General features: G+C 37.6%; 1 protein-coding gene across 10 annotated transcripts in view; it reads right to left on the reverse strand.

Moving 5' to 3' along the window:
- Nucleotides 1–12,663, reverse strand: part of tns1a (tensin 1a) — a 121,779-nt gene that overhangs the window by 14,489 nt on the left and 94,627 nt on the right. For 9 of the 10 annotated variants that reach the window (XM_042725727.1, XM_042725729.1, XM_042725730.1 and 6 more), the window contains 8 exons: nt 12,114–12,178; nt 11,930–12,013; nt 10,379–10,491; nt 10,193–10,253; nt 8,308–8,383; nt 8,034–8,163; nt 7,879–7,947; nt 7,645–7,761 (listed from right to left, as the gene is read on the reverse strand). In XM_042725727.1, the coding sequence (XP_042581661.1) occupies nt 7,645–7,761; nt 7,879–7,947; nt 8,034–8,163; nt 8,308–8,383; nt 10,193–10,253; nt 10,379–10,491; nt 11,930–12,013; nt 12,114–12,178 (715 nt within the window). The remainder of the gene's footprint in view (nt 1–7,644; nt 7,762–7,878; nt 7,948–8,033; nt 8,164–8,307; nt 8,384–10,192; nt 10,254–10,378; nt 10,492–11,929; nt 12,014–12,113; nt 12,179–12,663) is intronic. The other variant, XM_042725728.1, reaches the window with a different exon arrangement.

The raw sequence follows: 12,663 nt of genomic DNA on the forward strand, positions 1-12,663 counted from the left end.
TTTTCTGTAAGTGAGTAAACAAGATGATTTTCACATCATTTAGAAAAAAAAATTCTAGTCTACAAGCTCCAGTTCTCAAAATTCCTGGGAACCAATTTTCTGTATGTGTTTTATTGCCTTATTCAAGTGATTTAACATTTTTAGTTTTTCACTAACCACGCATAACATTTTTTTTCTCAAAAACACAATCATGTACATACATGCTGCTCACATATTATTATTGCCCAGTTTGTGCTGATTACAGTGAGATTAGACTTTAGCCATTTAGATATTTATAAGAAACTGAAAAAAGCACAAATGTCAGGGCATGACAAAACTTCTCCAGGCCCCAAAAATACCCTTAGACTCCAGAGGGTTAAGGGAAAACAAAATCCAAAACTACATGGCCCTGTGGGAAAAAGTTTGCCCCCTAAACCTAATAACTGCCACCCTAAGCAGCAACAATTGCAATCAAGCGTTTGCGATAACTTGCAATGAGTCTGTTACAGTGCTGTGGAGGAATTTTGGTCCACTCATCTATGCAGAATTGTGTGTAATTCAGCCACATTGGAGGGTTTTTGAGCATGAACCGCCTTTTTAAGGTCACAGCATCTCAATAGGATTCATGTCAGGACTTCGACTAGGCCACTTCAAAGTCTTCATTTTGTTTTTCTTCAGTCATTCAAAGGTGAATTTGCTGGTGTGTTTTGGATCATTGTCCTGCTGCAGAACCCAAGTTCGCTTCAGCTTGAGGTCACGAACAGATGGCCGGACATTCTTCTTCAGGATTTTTTGGTAAACAGAAGAATTCATGGTTCCATTTATCACAGCAAGTCTTCCAGGTCCTGAAGCAGCAAAACAGCCCCAGACCATCACACTACCACCACCAAATTTTACTGTTGGTATGATGTTATTTTTCTGAAATGCGGTGTTACTTTTACGTCAGATGTAATGGGACACACACCTTCCAAAAAAAAAAGTTAAACTTTTGTCTCGTCATTCCACAGAGTATTTTCCCAAAAGTCTTGGGGATCATCAAGATGTTTTCTGGCAAAACTGATACAAGCCTTTATGTTCTTTTTGCTAAGCGGCGGTTTTCATCTTGGAACTCTGCCATGCAGACCATTTATGCCCAGTTTCTTTCTTATGGTGGAGTCATGAACACTGACCTTAACTGAGGCAAGTGAGGCTTGCAGTTCTTTGAATGTTGTTGTGGGGTCTTTTGTGACCTTTTGGATGAGTCGTCGCTGTGCTCTTGGGGTAATTTTGGTCAGACCGGCCACTCCTGGGAAGGTTCTCCACTGTAACATGTTTTGCCATTTGTGAATAATGGCTCTCACTGTGGTTCGCTGGAGTCCTAAAGCCTTAGAAATGGCTTTATAACCTTTTCCAGACTGATAGATCTCAATTATTTTCTTTCTCATTTGTTTCTGAATTTCTTTGGATATCTGCATGATGTCTAGCTTTTGAGGATCTTTTGGTCTACTTTACATTGTCAGGCAGGTCCTATTTAAGAGATTTCTTGATTGCGAACAGGTGTGGCAGTGATCAGGCCTGGGTGTGGCTATTGAAATTGATCTCAGGTGTGATAAACCACAGTTTTAACAGGGGGGCAAACACTTCTTCACACAGGACCATGAAGTTTTGGATTTTGTTTTCCCTTAATAATAAAAACCTTCATTTAAAAACTGCATGTTGTGTTTACTTGTGTTATCTCTGACTAATATTTAAATTTGTTTGATGATCTGAAACATTAAAGTGTGACAAACATACAAAAAAAAAAAAGAAATCAGGAAGGTGGTATATTCCGCCAAGACCAAACATAACATGCTAAATTATTCAAAGAGTTGTCATGATAGAAACGTAATATTAGTACATAAGTACATAACTAGGTACCAACCCTTAACCTAACCTTTACCCATGTAGTTACCTTATACTACCAGTACTTGGGTAAGTACACTGTTAGAACAATGTAAGTAGAACATTAGAACATTTTTCAGTGTTACCAAGCGAATGTTAAAACTGTTCAGATAAAGATTCAATTGTATCGATTTGAATATATTTAAAGTCTGTCTTAAATTGACTAGTGTGATGCAGGCAGTAATCATTGATGTCCTTTGCTGTCTAGCTGATACAGTATAGGCTGTATAGCTGGCAGCTCTATGCTGATTTCTAGACTTTTAAAATCCATCCTAACAACTGGAATGATGTAGGCAGTTTTCTGTCTTTCACTCTCTGGCTGGTATAGATTGTAGAGGACATTTTCTATTAGTATTGATAATTTTTTTTCTCATCATATGTGACCATCACATGTGGTGTTCCCTAGGGATCCATCTTAGGGCCTCTGTTGTTCTCTTTTTTTCATGCTTGTTCACTCTTCCACAAATACAAAATCTCATCAGTTATGCCGATGATTCTCAGCTTTATCTTTATCTCACACATCCAGTGGGGTACCTTGAGCGTCAAAAAGCGACGCCAAAGGGGTCCTGACCAAGCGTCAATATGTGACAAGTGGGGAGTGAGAACGTGTTGCAGTCACAGCTGTTTTCTATGTAATCTATTAAACCTCATAGGTAGGTCCAACTCATAAATTAAAACTTTGCACTACTGTACACCGTCAACCATACTCTGCACAGTAACACAGGGCAGTCAGATCATGGAATATAATTGTCATTGCTTTTCTGTTTTTTCCTTCTTTTTCATTTTTTATTATAAGTAGTAGCTGATAGCAGCAGTAACTGTCATGTGTCTTTTGTTCTGTTGTGTTTCAGAGACTCTTATGTTGACGTTTTCAAGCATTCTTAATTTGTGTTATGGTCCCTTGTATCTCTTTTCACTCTTCCTGTTATTCATTTTTTTTAATTGGTTAATAATTTTATTCTACACTTCAATGTTTCAGTTGCCATTTATCGGTTTTAACCATTCCCATGTTTTCCTGTTAAATACTATATACTGTGATGTTGTAATCAATAATTCATGAATTCTTTCTGTTTCTCCTAGAGTCTTGTTTTAGTATGCTCCTGAGTTTTTTTTTTTTTTTCTTTTTCATTAATAAGGCTGGATTTAGTTAGAATACTTCTTCTTTCTTCAACTACACATTACAATATTTAATTGTATATTTAATTCAAATGTAATGTGTTTATTATTTTACTTTAATATTTTGCTTATATTCATTAGAAATTATTGATTGTAAAGGTCTAATGGGCTAAATGTCTTGAGCCAAGGTTGCTGTTTTGAGCCAAGGCAAATGAGACAGCAACTATAACATTTATAAGATTCCACAATTGCCCAATCATCAATGTGTTGTGTATTCTCATTTCCCAGCCCTGGTAATTGGCACACTGCCTTGGTAAAGAAGCGTGTGCTATAAACTGGAAAAGGACACGTTAAAATATGTAACTTAAACCTAAGTAGTATTGTGTAACTAATGACTGGTTATTGGTTGGGGTTCAGAAAATATGCACAAACCTGCCTGCCATGATGATGGCCAAGTGTTACTAAGTCTGTCTAGCAACAGCCATGGTATTAGGTTAGGACCAAGGGAATGATATCATGGGTAAATAATGCCAAAGTGTTGGTCAAGAGTGAGAAGAGGCAGAGGGCCATTGCAGTTGAACATACCATAATCATGTTGTGCTCGTCAAATTTATAAATAGAGAGTGAAAGATAAGGACATACTAATAAATAACAGAAGGACAAAGAGTAAAAAAAATCATGGAATGAGAGGAGACAGACATTATGGCAGCAGGGAGAGGTTGAAAAAAGATTACGAGGTGGGAAGCAGACATGTAGACAGCTAGGCAGAAATATAGAATGGCTAACTGACAGACAGACACACAGACAGACTGACTGACAGACAGATTGACAGACATACATGGGGGGTGAGTATATTATGACAATTTACAGAAATGAAATAGGCCGATGGTAAGCTGACAGAAATGGCAACTACATGAGAAAGCCTAAGAGACAAGTTACTGTAAGAGTTAAAAGAGTTGAGGCAGGGATGGGCTGTTTATATTCAACATGAACTCACATAGTGATCCAGCTGCTGCTCAGTAAGACTGCACAGCTCATTCATATTCAGCATAACATCCTATCATCACACACACACACACACACACACACACACACACACACACACACACACACACACACACACACACAGTGAACTACTCAAATTCTTTGCAATTACTTGTTGCAAACATGTTTAATTTAAATAAAATCTGGTAATGAAAGGATTTAAGATTAAATAAATTCAGATCAAATGTCAAGAGAGACAACACTGTCATTGTCAGTTAATCTATGTTTATTTTGTTCCAATTTTGTAGTGGTTAGCCAGAAAATCTCTGATTTAGCTTCCTATTACCAATAATTTTATAGGATTGGGGCTCTAAAGGGGCCAGTGATATTTTCTACTGGGTCCAGCACCCCTCTGGCCCACCCCTGGCTTTGCTTATGATAACTACAGATTTTAAAGGTGCTGACAGCTAACTTAGTCTCAGATTTTTAAGAAGGCTGAGATACAGAGCTAAAGCCCCAGCCCCTAAACAATGTCTAGTCAGGGTCCAAAATGTACTTGGAAAAACAGAGAAAAAACACGCCCCTAAAAAAGCACTGATTATCTAAAAAAACAACAACAACAAACACCAGCCCCCCTCCCCATAAAATCCTTAAAAAAGTATCACAAAATATATTGTAAAAATACTACTGTACCTGTGACAAGACCCATTATACAAAGGCTTATACAGTATCTGTAACCACACTGGATAAAGTATTTTTAGGATCACAAAGAACATATAAAATATCTTCCACTAAAAAAGCACCGTGCGGTACAGTAAAAAAGTACAGTATTGTAAATCATTGTCTTTGTTTTAATAAAAGTTAGAAGGAATATCATTGAATACTTAATCTAGAGGAACTGATCACAAACAGAAAACATGTAGAAGCTGTTTTTAGATTATAGAGAATTCAGTCTCAGATTCAAGAACAGATCCAACAAAGAGATGCAGAGCTGAATTTTCTGAATGTCCAAATTGTAAAACATTTTCATAAGAGATTCAGAAATTACTCATGGTTATTTTAGTCAGAACTGTTTAGATCAGAACTCAGTTGTATATCTACAAATACTGACCCTTTTCCGAAAAACTATCTCTCAAAACCCAAAAAGATACACAGCAACAAAACATAAAAATCACATCTTATGACTGAACACACACAGATACAGTACATGCATTAAGAATGAGTAGAATACTTTGAATGAGGCAACTTTCACTGTAACACTTACCTACTGTCAAGCCCAATGGAAAATCAAATTCAGTTCTGATTCCAACAAGTGTATAAAGCACTGCTCACCAGAGACTTTGCCAGTCTCTGTGTCTTTGACGTGAGATCATTGTCTCTTGTTCATTAATCGGAGTTGCTCTCTTTTGTGAGTCACTCTGACCAAGTGTCACAGTCACCTCTCTCTCTCTCTGTTCCACACACTTCCCTCTCTGTCATTCCAAAAATGCCATGAAGCTGTGCAGCAGCCAAAAATGGGAGCCTGAGCTGTAAACAAGCCCTGGTGGCTATACTGTCCCAGAGCACCCCTCTGTCATAGAAATACATACACACAGACAACACTCACACTTTAACTCGAAACACACAAATGGAAATGTGTAGAAACTGTTTTGAGATTTGAACCACAAAGTAAAGAGCGTCCCTTAACCTCAGTAGTCTTTCTTTCCTTTAAAAACCATGCTTGCCTCTGTCAGCCCTTTTCTAAGGCTGGGCTATGATCACAGAGTCTATATTTGAAAAGATCTGTCTTTGCTTTGTGTCTCAATTTTTCTGTTCATACTCATCAATTGTATGCTCTGTTTAGGGTCTGATAATATTCCAATTCGTTTCGCTAATTTGATTTTGCCAAAGATCCAAATGGCATGTTACATGACATGGCCATTTATAACCTTTTAGAGAGATAAAGTTAAACTTATTTGGCTTGCCAAACTTGACCTAAGCTCTAAGCACCCCCTGGACTTACGGACATAAAGGCTGAGATCGGGAGGTGGAGGGTATGCTGGAAAAATGATCACTGGAGTGAGGTAAGCAGCCTTCTATACCTGTAAATGTATATTGTTCTGTGATTGGCAGGATCAGATGATCATGTTCCTCCATTTTTTAATTTTTTTTAATGTTTGTAATGTTGTACCTCATATATGTTTTTATGGTATATATTAAAGTTGGTGAGAAGAAACGTTCCATAAGGATCTTGTGAATGCACACAAAGGTCTAATGGTGTGTGCCAATAAATTGAACCAACCTTAACTGTCCATTCTCAGCTGAGCTTTATTCTGTTTCATAATAATGTATTTGATCGGATGATTGTAAGTGTAATATTCATTAATAAAAAAAATATAATTTATTTATTTTTATAATTTATTAAAACAAATTACTAGGCACATAATTCACAACTACAACCTTGCCTTGTGCACAGAGGTATTGTCATGGTGAAATAGAAAATGGACCTTGAAAATACACAACAGCTGAAAGCACACAGTTCCAGAATCTGTATGCATTAAGAACTGTCCAAAGAAAAAAAATACTGCAGTAACCAAAGCAGTTAATTAAAGGGGTGTTCACATATTTTTGGCCCTAAATTGTATCCAGATTCCTAAGCAAAACTGCTGACACATTGGCTGCATAGTTATTGTACATTTACATCTTTTGCAGACCCAAGCAAGTTACAGAAGATCTGAATATTATCTACACAGTGCACTGCAATTATTTATTTATTATGAGCTCCATTACTGATTAATTTTTATTGGACTTTGATACTGTGAATCTCCTTAGGGCTTTGTGCCATTTTTCAATGTCCTGCCAGTGTCAAGACCGCACCAATCTTTCATATTGCCACTGTATCTATTGTGCATACAAGTGTGTGTGTGATTTGGGGTACCCACATCTCCTGGCCTTACCCAACAGCCCTTCCTCCCAGAAGAGGACACTGAAGAGAGGAGTGTCAGTTTTCCACCCCTCCCTGGAGCTGCCAGCAGGGCTACTGACGCCTTCTATTTCTCCAGATGCTATTTAAAACTCTGATTGGCAGGAGGCATGGGAAGGGCTCTTTATGGCAGACCACATGGGTTAAAAAAATTGAGCCAAAAGAAAAGTGTTCTAATGACCTAATAAACCATTTTCTCACCTTGAAGCTGAGCCTCCTTCATCCCCTCCAAAAAAAAAATTCTGAGTAATCCCATCATAGAGTCAAATTACTTTATTTAATATGCTGAATACCCTAAAGAACAATCATAATCCATGAAGCAGACAATGTTTCAAGTAGCATCCCTAGAGCCTTGAGGATCTCCTGGTCTATTATCAGCAGTCAGAGGAGAATCCATACATCCCATTTGGCCCTCCTTTTTCACTTGGCTGTTTATGCCATTCAGCAAACTAGCAGAACAACTGCGAATGAAAGGTGCCTTCACTAAAACCACAAACATTCCATGACCACACCAGCACATCAAAGGAAATGTGACATGGTGTACATATAGGGACAAATGACATTTCATTTTGACCTTCTTCCTGCCCCAAAGTCAGTTGTGACAACAACAACAAATCTCTGAATCATCAAGATTTGGCTGACACAGATGTCAGCAAGAAAACACCAAGAATAATACTTCTTACCATCTTTAATGTCTTCACATCTCCTGTTGAAGTTTTCATAAGAGTCCCAGCGGATCAGGGGATCCTGGGTGTTGTAGTCAACAGAGACACTAGGTCCATTCTGTAGATGATCCAACCCTAGAGGGATAAAAATGAACTTCAGAGTTGAGGCCTTGAAGCATTCTATGAAGATCATATCTCTTCTAGATGATGAAAAGATATGTACAATTTTCAGTTTTGGTAATACAAGCCTACCTTTGATTTTCTCTGGGCCAAAAGAAAAGATAAACTCCACCTTTCCATATTCAGGAAATCTTTCATCTGCTAAATCACATGTTTTTGATTAGTCTGCATGCTGTCTCATCCATAATTAAAAATAAACACAAATCAGCAAAAGACAACAGACTAACCTTTAAATGTCTCATCAAGGTCATTTTTGGTGAAGACCAGAGCTAAATTGTGTACTGCACATGTGTGGAACTGCACTCTGAAGATCACATCCCTACTGGGGTTTTGATAACGCTTGTGATAACATTTCAGTTCAAGATGGAGGATATGGAAAAAAGGCGGAACACCAAACATATGGGGTAAGAAGATCATTTGGAAAAGACATTTATGCTCATCTATAATCATTTCAATGTCAATATTGTTCCCATTGTACTGTGTCAAAATTGTACTTCCTACCAGTATATCTCCTTTTAATAGCAGGCCAGGCTCAATGGTGATACAGATGCTCGTATGGCTGTCGCCTTGAACATTACTGTAAAACACAGTGGGGAGGGGAAAGGAAAAATGATGGATGGGGTTATTACAGGCATATTTCAAGCTGTCTCAATGTGGAATTATACAGACTATGCCTAAATGGATGACTAGCTTATTAAAATATTATCATCTACTGAACAAGAGCATGAAAATTTAACTATTTAACTAGCAGCAGTAGAATGTCTGGTGTTACACAGGATATTAATGGCATGAAAGAACAGTTCGAAAAAGAGATGGACAGAGAAGTATTTGACGTAAGGGTGAGATTGGAAAATAATTAGAGGGTAGACACACACACATACACACACACACACACACACACACACACACACACACAAACACACACAGGTGCAGACTAAGATGTGTTAATCCCTTAATAAAAGATGTTATACCAGACTCTCTCACACAGATACTAATACAGTAAACAGCAGGCAGACTTTCAGCTTGATATCATAAGAATTCATATCTATATGTACAGTAACATTCATACATACATTCTTTTATTTTTAAGACCTTAACCACATACCTACCCTAAACCTAACCACTTTTTAATAATAAATAAAAATGTATCTGGCAGATAAATGTACAGTGAAAATTTTTTTTCAGTAGGTCAAAATATGTTGTTAGTTTTACTACACTTTTTTTTAGTGGTGGGCCGTTATAGGCGTTAACGTGCTGCGTTAACGTGAGACTCTTATCGGGCGATAAAAAAATTATCGCCGTTAATCTATTCTCAAAGTTGGGTTGGGAGCAGGGTCTATACTACGCAAGCTATGATGACTTTCACCGTGATAGTTTAGAGCGGATGTATACCTAGACGAATTGCACTGTAGGGGACGAGAACGAGTCTTCGAACCTGTGTGTATGCCTACTGTGAAATTACCAAGCTTCCCCAAAAAAAACTCGACAAGACTCACGCCTGTTTCACACATACTCCATCTGCAGTGCTTATGCAGTCCATTTGCGTTACGTATGTGGTGCAGAAGCAGCACGGACTCATTGTGCTTTCACACAGGACGCGTTTGCAGTCCGCTACTGATCCGCGGCTGTTTAGTCCACAAACACAACATTTGTTCATTAACGGTACGTAAACGATCGCTGCACTGCTGCAGACGCACTGCTCCTGGAACGCACTGACGGACCACAACCGCGTGAACGCTGGAATCCGTTAACATGGGTGTGTAAAAAAAAAAAAAAATGCAACGCATACGCACTGCAGACGGAGTATGTAAGGTTGTTTGCAACTTGTGCAATGCGTAATTAGTTTACTGTAGGAGTTCTTCCAGACCAGTCTCAAGTACCACCTAAACGCAAAGCATCCCTCAGCTAATGCGGAAGATGCCGGGCCAAGCAATGTAGCGCAGGGGAAGAGTCGTTGTCAAACTACTATGTTTGAGCGCAGCACAGCTCTATCAGTACTAACAAGTACATCTTATTGAACATAATTTGAATGCCTTCGGCAGAATTCAAATGAGCCATTTTAATCTAGATTAATCTAGATTAATTCCAAGATTACAGTGAGATTAATCTAGATTAAAAAAATTAATCTATGCCCACCACTACTTTTTTTTACTTTAAAATTAAATTTTATTGTTGGGTAGATATAAACATCATTGAAAGCAAGTTGAATGCACCACTACAGATCACACAGAACAGAATGAAAATGTATGTTACAGTTACTAAGCACAGACTTGCTACAACCAGACTTTACATACAATGTCTATCAATACATTTCGATAATGAGATCACAATAACACTTTATGTATTAAAATGTTTCAGCATGCACACTAGGAAGCAATTTACTTACTAAATTCCAGATGTGTACACAGGCTGCATTGCTTGATAAATTTTGAGGAAGGGTCGGCAACCTGACGGGGTTAGATATAGTACAGCACAGCAATGTTATTTCATATGCTTGTACTCAGCATAGAATAATATGCATAAACATAAAATTGTACTGATGAATTGAATGTGTAACAGTGTGTGCGCCCACCTCCTTTAGACTCAAAATTAGGGATGCCATGCATGATGACATGGTGAAGGAACAGGGGCTTGTTGTTGATTTTTATGTGGCCAGAAAGGAGACCAGCAAAGTAATGCACATACCTATACATACACACAGCATTATGAAAGGGGAAAAACACAATACATGTAAATGCAATGACAATTTTTTTTATATTTAATATTTTTTTTAGCCCTTTTCAGTGATCACCATCATTTTAATGCTTAATTGGATTTTAGAGCCATTAAAGTGCCCCTATTATGCCATTTTTAAGGTTGCTAATATAGTTTTATGAGTCTCCTAAAACAGGTTTACATGCATGCTAGGTTAAAAAACATGTTAGTTTTCTCAAAAAATTGATTTAATTTTACCTCATTTCTAAATGATTTGTAAACGACTCGTGCAAAGCAGTTCAAAGAATCAGTCTCTCTAAACCCCTCCTTTCCGTGAGCCCTCACTGCTGTGATTGGTCAGATGACGCAGTCAGAGATTGGCTCTGAATTGGTCTACAGTGTACAGCGCGTGTCGGAAACGGCATGACTGAATGACAGCCCTGGAGACTTGTCAATACATAGAAAAGATGTTATCGATTGTACCTTATCAATTCGAGCCGGAGTCTGATGATGTAACGGTTGAACTGGCTGATCAACAAGAGACTGATTCACAAGCACGACTGAAGCGGGACATTTCTTAGTGGTAAGTGTCAAGTGTTGACAAGTTTGTGGTAATTATGAGATGTGATAAAACAAATTTACTCTAACGGCGTTGAATACAGCATCTTCTCGAAATTATGTTCACCTCACAGAAATTTTACTGTGTTTGTGGGCAGGCAAGTTGGCGACATAGAACTTGGGCTAACATTATGCAAATGTGTTACTTCGTGACATAGAGCCATAACAGAATAAGATTTGAATTCCTGATGACTCGTTTAGGCGATTGCGAGCCAACTTTTTTTTTTTTTTTTTTGATAGACAATAACTTTATTTATCATGCACTGTCGACTTCACAACTTTGCAGATATTTTATGTTCATGAAAGCATGAAAGGTGATATTTGAAAAGACATAATAGGGGCACTTTAAGAGAAAATATACAGTATGATTATTATATGAAATTGGCGTAAAAAATCCCCAAATGTCACTTAGATTTTAGAGAATGAAAGTGTTTTAGAGAATGTATTATTAATCATTACTTATACTGGTTGACTCTTAACATCATTAGTTGTACCTCTATTTATCAGGGATACCTATTATGTTTTACAACATTTCCAGTTTTAGCACATGTACTTAGGAAGCACCTGCTGGTTCAACCCCACACTGCAAACGCACTGACTCAGTTCAAACTTTGCAGCAAGAAAAGATGTGATTCACAGATAAAGCAAAATCACATATTTCTCACAAAACAAAACAAAACACAAAACAAAACAAAAGCAAATCATAATTTTTAGTGTGGTTTTGCAAGCAACACTGATTCCAGGATCAGTATTTGAAATCAGCATGGATATTTTGCAGAGTCAAAATAGGCATGTGTGGTGCATTGCTGACCTCCTCTGGGAAGGCTGGCCCATTGGCATGGCTTTATCTTCATAAAAACGCTTCATGGCAAACCTGTCCAATGCCTGGTCAGCACTGAATATATGAATGCAAAATATAAACACTCTACACAAATACATGATCCTCTCTACTGTATCCTAAATACACCACAATGTTTCAAATAGACATATCTTACCTAGTAGATAAGTTACTGTAGTGCATGTAGGCACCCACCACAACACCAGTTCTCCCCCAATTTCCCTGCAAGAAATGTCAAATTACCAAATTATCAAGAAGAACATGCAAAGTGAGAACAAAGCAGTTACTGTCATTTTGGGATTTCAGTTCAGTCATTTGTTTACCATATCCTATGTCTTAATGCTTGCTAGTTTTGAAATGTATGCATCTTTTTTTCCCTAATTGTGTGAATTGGGTCCACTTTCGTTTGTTTGGACCTCAAAATATCTTATTTTGTGTTCTACAGAAGACAGAAAGGCATTCAGATTGAGGGTGAGATTTGATGATGCAAGATTTTTCATTTTGGTGAACTATTCCTTTGATTCAGACATGATTCATTTTCCAACCTGGTATTTCCAATTATTTCAGTGGTGGTTGCTTGTCTGGCACAAACTACAACTTTTGAAATATGTTGTCTTGGACCTTGGATCTTTGGACCACAGGATATTTTGAACCAATCACATGAGCAGGATAAGATACAAATGATTTATGTAGTTTAAGTGACAAAT

The sequence above is a fragment of the Cyprinus carpio genome, chromosome B6 (assembly GCF_018340385.1).
Source record: "Cyprinus carpio isolate SPL01 chromosome B6, ASM1834038v1, whole genome shotgun sequence".
Classification (NCBI taxonomy): Eukaryota; Metazoa; Chordata; class Actinopteri; order Cypriniformes; family Cyprinidae; genus Cyprinus; species Cyprinus carpio.